At 36.3% G+C, this 7,696-nt stretch overlaps 1 protein-coding gene across 20 annotated transcripts in view; it reads left to right on the plus strand.

Annotated features, from left to right (window-relative positions):
- CHD9 (chromodomain helicase DNA binding protein 9) overlaps positions 1-6,839 on the plus strand; it is a 103,973-nt gene extending 97,134 nt beyond the window's left edge. For all 20 annotated transcript variants that reach the window (XR_011143345.1, XM_068956391.1, XM_068956384.1 and 17 more), the window contains 2 exons: positions 966-1,070; positions 3,382-6,839. Coding sequence is in view for 19 of the 20 variants with exons in the window: in XM_068956391.1 (XP_068812492.1) it covers positions 966-1,070; positions 3,382-4,245 (969 nt within the window). In the remaining variant the exon portion in view is untranslated. The remainder of the gene's footprint in view (positions 1-965; positions 1,071-3,381) is intronic.
- The last annotated feature ends 857 nt before the right edge of the window (positions 6,840-7,696 follow it).

Here is a 7,696-nt window from a genome sequence, read left to right on the forward strand (position 1 = left end):
TTGCTAAAGAGCCTGTGTTTTCACGATGGCTTTTTTTCCTCCAAAGAAGTTTCCCCACGGTAGCTGGAAGGCTCTTCTCTGTTACCTTATTATCATCCTCAGTGTTCTCACTTACAACCTGCCCCAGCTTCTCTGGGTCACCAGACTCTCCAAAACTTCTGCTCATTTTTTTTTTTTTTTCAATTGAGATCTACATTTGGTAGCATTGAGGGGGAACTGAAAGTAGCGCAGATATACGAGTTGATGTTGAAATTTATCTTGGAGATAAAAAAAACTGGAATTTTTTTTGAGCAAAAACTGGAATTTTTTTCCTTCTCTTTTTTCTACTAGAGATGGTCTTGATCAGGCTATACTTCTGGTTAATCTGAAATCTTACTCCCCGGCTTGTATGATTTTATCGGTGAGATTGCTCATCAAGCAATTTTGATTGCTCTCTAGCAATCTCAGAATTAGTCTTTGCATGGAAAAAAAAAATACAAGACAGAATTTTACAAGAGAAGCAGAACCACTTGATAGAAGTATTTTTAGAAATCGACTGACATGATAGGGTAGGACTGATTTACCAGACAGAGGAAAGTTGTAGCAAAAATGATTGGAGTTTCAACTTTCCCAAAAATCCTTGCACCTCTGTTGTTCCCTGTTCACTGTTGTGCCTGCTGTTCCATTCATTGCATGGCTAAAATGAGCTCTGACACTAATACTTAATCTAATATTCATAGGAATGTCAGTTATTGAAGTTTCAAAGTATGAGTTTAGTAGATGCTGATGTTTAGAACAAATCAAGAATATCTCGCCTATTCCAACAGAAAGTCTCAAAACTATCAACAAATAAGATAACACAAATAGCAATCAAATGCTATTGTTTTAGATAAAAGGCAAAAATGAAACAGTGCGTCAGTCATAAATATTGCCTTTTTTCATATCAGATGAGAAGTATTTCTTGACTTCTATCTTTTACTTCTCAGGTGGGGGGTGCATTTGCTCCCCCTCTAAAGGATTTGTGCCGGTTCCTGAAAGAAAATCCAGAGTATGGAGTGGCTCCTGAATGGGGAGAAGTTGTAAAACAGTCTGTGAGTATTTGCATAGTACGATATCTATGACATGAAATGTATCTTAAAACATAAACAAAAGCAAACAAAAAAGGCATGTTTTATATTTCTGCTATTATCGTAAACATATGGTATGAGTCCATATAAGGTTTTCTGGACAGCTCAGTTCCCTAAACTGGCACAGCTGTGAGTAGGAGGGAGGAGAAGGGGACAGTAGCAATCCCAAATTAGAGATGTGGTTTAAGGTGCTACAGTGCTGTGACTTTTGCATCTAGTAAATGTAGCCTTGAAGGTTTTTAGGCAAGGTATTAGCCCACAGAATATTTTTTTCATCCTTAAAATTATAGTTACAAAGATAAATACTATTTTAAATATTTACTTTTACTTTTTCAACAATTTACTTGCAATGTACACTTTTTTAACTTTTAAAGAAGAAGAATGGTATCACCTATTAAATTGTAAGTCAAGTAATAAACACCTATTTTCTACACTTAGAGATTTTGTTTTGTTTTTAGCTAAAAACTAGTGTTGAGATTCCAGTGGAGGGAGCAAGGTTAATATACTATAAGAGCTTAATGTCTTGATGTGTAAATGTTTTTCTGCTCAGGTAAAAATACGTGTAGCATCTGTAGCTCATTAGTGACGTGACTAAACTATAGACTTGCATCAGAGCTTTCAAGCCCTATTTTTCACAGCCATCATTTCTTTTGTGCCCACTGATTCCCATTTTTAGGAGTATGTTTGCCCTGCAGTTTCACCATTGCCCAGCCCTATCCCTTCTGTAGGGATTATCAACAAAATTAGTGGTAAAGAAGTACGTTCCCCTGTAGTCTTGAGCTGCTTGCTAGTAGCAAGATCCATTCAGTGAATAGCTTTTCCCAGACTGGAACTTATGAATGTAGCTTTAAAGGGGTGCATGTAAGGGTATGTGTCCCTGTATTTGTATGCATGTCTGTGTGTTCCCATGTGTGCCTGTACACATGCACATAATGTTGCATTTAGACCACAGTTAACATGGAGTTTACAGAACTAGAGACATTTATGGACACAGTTTCTACATATTTGTATCGATCAAATAACTGGGCACCTGACTAGTTAAATTTTGTTCTGCATGGGTAGATGCATATACAAACCTGTGAGAATGATTTCAAAGGTTACTTTAAGCAATTCTGTCTTTTTCTGATCAATTGTTAGAGACCAATCTGAAAAACTGATGCAGAAAAAAGGATCCGGAAATGTGTTTAGTTTATGCAACAATAACAAAACTCTGACTTATTAAAAATAATCATATCAGAACTACAATGGTTATTTTGTTTGAGGTTTGTACTAGGTTAAATTTAAAAGAAGAAAACAAAGTCTCTTTCCTCATCTAACAAAACTTGTCAGGCGTATATTATATTAACGCTGTACCTTTAGCCTCGGGCAAAAAAAATAGCTAAGTTAAATTCTGTTCTAGTTCATATCAATTAAATTCTTAAATCTTTCTGTAAAGTTCTAAATTCACTCTCTCTGGTACCCTTGTGGGATATTACGGTAGGAAAAAAAGTAACTAGGAACAGGATTAGACCCTAAGTGAATAGAGGTGTAAATAACAAGAGAATTCCTTTTAGAATTTAGTGTTGTATTGTGTTGTGGGGGGGGGGGTCACTAATAGTTTATCTTCTGATTGCCATTTTTAAAAGGAATTCTCAAGACAATGCATTTTAAAGAGTGTATTAGTGCATAATTATAATTCTTTCTTCATCATTAGATGACGGACTTAACAGCGGTAAGCCCCTAAACGACGTGCTCTGGATTCATTTTAATTGAGCTTGAATCTCTGTTACTTATTCTTCAGTATATGGATGATGTGAAATATGAAGGCATTAAACAGACACTAGCAATGGTGAAAAGGGCTCAGACTGTTGATCTGTGTGAAATCGCACATTTATGTTTCACCTTAAATTGAGTAACTAAAGTCTCTCTTTAATTAGACCGTTACTGCATTCCATTCATTTAATTTGTAATATCCCAAAACAGTGCTATGTTTTAGAACTTAAGGTCAGATTGCTCCTCTAACTAGCTATATTTAGCCTGAGCTGCAAAGAACCCTCCAAGGATGAGTTAGCAGCGGGTCTTGAGAAGAGACCTCACAGTAGACCTCACTGTGGGTTTAAATGTTTGAGATGCGATAGTGCAAATGCACCACAAATTGCAGAGCGGTGTTTGAATATCAACTTGCTGTGCTAACATAACAGAACAATCTTTGACACGTTTATTGTACGCTTGGGGCTTTTGCTTCTTCGTTTTCACGCTTTCAAAATACTGAAAATGCACGATGCTTCTTTTGCAGGGATTTCTTCCAGAAGGTATGTTTGACCGTATTCTCACAGGGCCTGTTGTGCGGGAAGAAGTAAGCCGGAGAGGAAGGCGGCCGAAGAGTGAGATTGCCAAGGCAACAGCAGCTGCAGCTGCAGCAACAGCGGCCAGCGTATCGGTTAACCCTCTGCTAGCCAACGGGTTGCTGCCGGGTGTGGATCTGCCCAGACTGCAGGCCCTGCAGCAAAACCTGCAAAATCTGCAATCGCTGCAAGTAACCGCAGGATTAATGGGCATGCCAGCGAGCTTAACCACTGGAGGGGAAGCGAAGAGCGTGGCTACCATGTTCCCCATGCTGCTGTCGGGGATGGCTGGATTACCAAACTTGCTGGGCATGGGTGGACTTCTCACAAAGTCTACAGAATCTGTTTCAGAGGAGAAAAAGGGAAGCGATTCAAAGGAGGCAGAGATAAAGAAAGAAAGGACAGAAGACCAAAATATAGATATTGGTGGTGAAAACTCTGTTTCAAATTCTCCTTCAACATCCTCAGCCGCTGCAGCTGCCAACCCTCTGTCTCTTAACCCGTTACTTTTGTCCAACATACTTTATCCAGGGATGCTTCTCACTCCAGGCCTTAATCTTCATATCCCAGCTTTGTCTCAGTCCAATATTTTTGATGTACAGAACAGTGAAAACAATGACACGGGTTCAGCCAAGCCCACAGAAGAGAAGGAGGAAAATTCTAGGGTTAGAGATCAGGAAGACAAAGGGGGAACAGAGCCAAGCTCTCACAATGAAAACAGCACAGATGAGGGTTCAGAGAAAGCAGATGCTTCATCTGGATCTGATAGTACATCGTCTTCATCTGAGGATTCAGATTCTAGTGATGAAGACTGACCCCAGACTCTGCACTTAAATTATAAACTGATTTTGAATATATTCTTTAATTATTTCAGTGTAAATAACGCAGTGTTGAGTGCATCAATGATTTACTGACCGAACATTTCAGTATTTGTTTAGAAGTGCAAACTGCTTTCAAAGACGTTTTGCATGTAAGATTTCTTGAAGTTCATAAGTTTCTGAACTTGTATGTACTATCAAATACACAATGGTGTAAAATTACAACAAAAGGCATTATAATTTTGTTGGGGGGTTAATTTTATGAAAATAATGCTCAAGAAAGAGCTGTATATTTAATATATTTGCAGTGAACACAGAATACTTTATGCATATTATTGATTTAATTTGAATATAGTTTTACAGCCTCCTTGACACTTATAATTTACAGATCAAAACTCAGCAATAATTTGGGCAGCTAATGAATGTCATGAAAGCTGTAGAATCTACATCACCATCCATTGCTTTAATTACATGAAAATGCTCTAGTGTTGTGATGCACTGCTGTTTCCAATTCAGGTACAAGTGTGTTTAAAAGAAGATAAATTTTTCCCAATCAGCCAATTAAACTGGCTACCTGTTACCTCAGCTGAGTTAGTTTAGGAAGTTTACATTGGTTTCTATTAACTTGTTTTCAGGTTTTGTTTTGTTTTCTAAAGACATCCTGTATGATATCATGTTAAAATCTGAATTATCTGAGATAATGACAGGTGGGCGGTTTGTTCTCATCACAAGAATTCTCCTTGATAGTAGTAAAGGGAAATTAAAACAACCTGTCTTATCTCATGCTACTTGGCACCATATAGACCTAGTTTAGTTTACACCTTGCAAAGTTTTGGGCTCCCTCTGCAGAATTAAAAGTCCCAAAATAAGGAGTAGTTTTCCCAAGACTCAGAAGAGGCAAACTGTCATAAAGTGCCACTGAAAAGACCTTTCAACACTGCATACTTCATGTAAAAATTGTTTGTTTGCTTTGTTTGTGTAGATTTCTATTTGTGTTTTATGTCATAAAACCTCCTGGAATTACCAGTTAATAATGGTAAATAAAGTATAGATAGTTTTGAACTCTTTTTGAGTTTAAACTTCTCTACAGATTTAAATCTGACTGAATATTAAATATTACCCCAAGTCGTTATTGGGATGTCAGTTCATATATTATGCTGAGTTGCCCACTAAAGAAAAAGCACTTTGACTAGTAAGGAAGACAAATTATTCCTGGAAACCACAAGAACAGGGCATAAAGCATCTGTTTAAGTCCAAATCCTTAGAACCCTTTACTATATAAAATCTGTCTAATATTTGATGTGTGGTATGATTCCTCCTTCTTCTTAAGCTGCTATTACTCTGACACAGTAGAGGCCCAGATTCATTTACATAAGTTCTGAACTGACTGAGATTTCAATTGACCTTTGTTATATCATTTGTGGTCCAAGAATAGACAAGTGTTGAGAGAAAATAGATACAGGTACTAGTAGAAGTCATTGAAAAAGCTTTACAAAGGGATAAATTTAAAAATAAAAAACAAAAAAAACTGTATATTTTGATATAGTTCTGTTGCTTGCTTGTACAGTAAAACAACTGTGTTGTTTTTTTTTACCAAGAACTTTACCAATGAAATATAAGTTTCTATGTGCAAAATAATTAACCCCATGATTAGAAGCAGTATTACATGTAATTACACAATTATACAAATACCATTTGGATTGTGCTGGTTACGTATTTTCCCAAATAGTATTCTGGTTTTTGGCCCTTCATGCAGTGTCTTAGCAATAGTCAAAATTTAAAACTGCCAAGAGAAGGGGGTAGCAATTCTTCATCATGAGAAAAATGTATTGCATATTTAATATTTTGCCCTTTGTAATATAGCACTTTTATTTAACTAGGATGCATCTATGAAATAGCCAAAGTTTTACAAACAGTTATTAACTTAGTTTGCTGATGGAGTATGTCAACAATACCATCACTTTCCACCCTTACCCCACAGAAGAAATCCTAAATCTTGTGGCTAATACTAATTTATATCAGATTTATGAAATAAAGTATTTTCCTAATTATGCTCAAGTGAGTTTGGTTACCATTCTAGTAATTCTTTCTATGTAATAAGGCAATTACAGTTTCAAGTAATGAAGGCTGGTGTAGACTTGAACATAATATATCGGGTTTATTTTTAATCAGGATGAATCAGAAGGGGAAAAAATGTCCCACTGTCAGCTATAAACTGTATGCAAATATGGTTGTATAAAGTTAAGGGTTATAAGGAAACCTCAGTAGAACTACACTAATACTGAAGTTAAAATTAAAAGGATATCCAAGGTGATGATAAAGTGTGTGTTGGTAGTTACTAAAAGAACCTTAGCTGTTATTGCCTTGTATTTCTATCCCTTGTTTCAGGCTTCATGATCCAAGTCTTAGTCCAGTTTTTCTTTTGGACATTTGCAATATTTGCCAGTTGTGTTCTGTGTAGTCTGAATTTGCTTTCTGTAGTTGAACAAGCGTCTTAAAAAGTCATTTGTAATTTATTGAATTACTTTCTATGATGTTCTATAGAGCAAATGGAAGTTTAATTATTTTTTATTAAACATATTCTTTGACTACCTATGATGTCAGCCTCAATATGTGAAAATACTGTTGTCTGTGTAAGGATTAAACATGTATCTTTGAGTGGCAAAAGTGAAGACTGAGTGTTACAGTCTAAAAATGAAGTTGTTCATAAGACCTTAGAAAGTTAAGCCAGAGACGAAACTTCCCCCCCCCCCCCCCCCCCCGCTAACTCAGGTCAATGTTTTACTACTGTTGTATAGTTTGTTTTTTTTTTTTTTTTCCCTGAGAATCAGTTTCAATCTATTTCCTGTAACTTGTTTTGCAAACAAAATAAGCTGTTGGTTCATGCCTCTGGTAGTTACGGTTAGGAAGGAGAACACGATCTTGGTCCAGGTTCAAAACTTGGCTTGATTTGAAGTAATGATGTACCTAATGTTGCTCCAGGGTTAAAATGTTGCAAGTGGAATTCCTTTTGAATTTTTCTTTTAAAAACTCAGCATTACTTTTTACATGTTTGCTAAGTCTTTTAATTTTGTACACAGCACTGACTTTTTGTTATTTTTCCTATATTCCATACAGGAAGCAGACATTTCTCCTGAATCCGAGTTGTCTCCTGATTAGCAGGTGCCTTCTTAAACTTGTCATTGCACTTGAATGATTCAGTGGTATCCTTCTTATTTATTCTAGTCTGAATTTTGTCTTGAGATCATGATCATCCTTTCTGAGCTTCTCCTTTCTCAGATCTGCACACGAGAATAAAAATGTGCCTATGCGTATGAGCTCTGTTTGTTCTTCTCCCCCAATTTTTTTATCCTGAAAACCCCTAAGAGGTTATTTCATTTATTTTTACCAGGTCTATTAGAAGGAAATAATCACAGATTTTTAAAAAAGACTACCAAAAAAAGGAAAA

Source organism: Struthio camelus, chromosome 10 (assembly GCF_040807025.1).
Source record: "Struthio camelus isolate bStrCam1 chromosome 10, bStrCam1.hap1, whole genome shotgun sequence".
Classification (NCBI taxonomy): domain Eukaryota; kingdom Metazoa; phylum Chordata; class Aves; order Struthioniformes; family Struthionidae; genus Struthio; species Struthio camelus.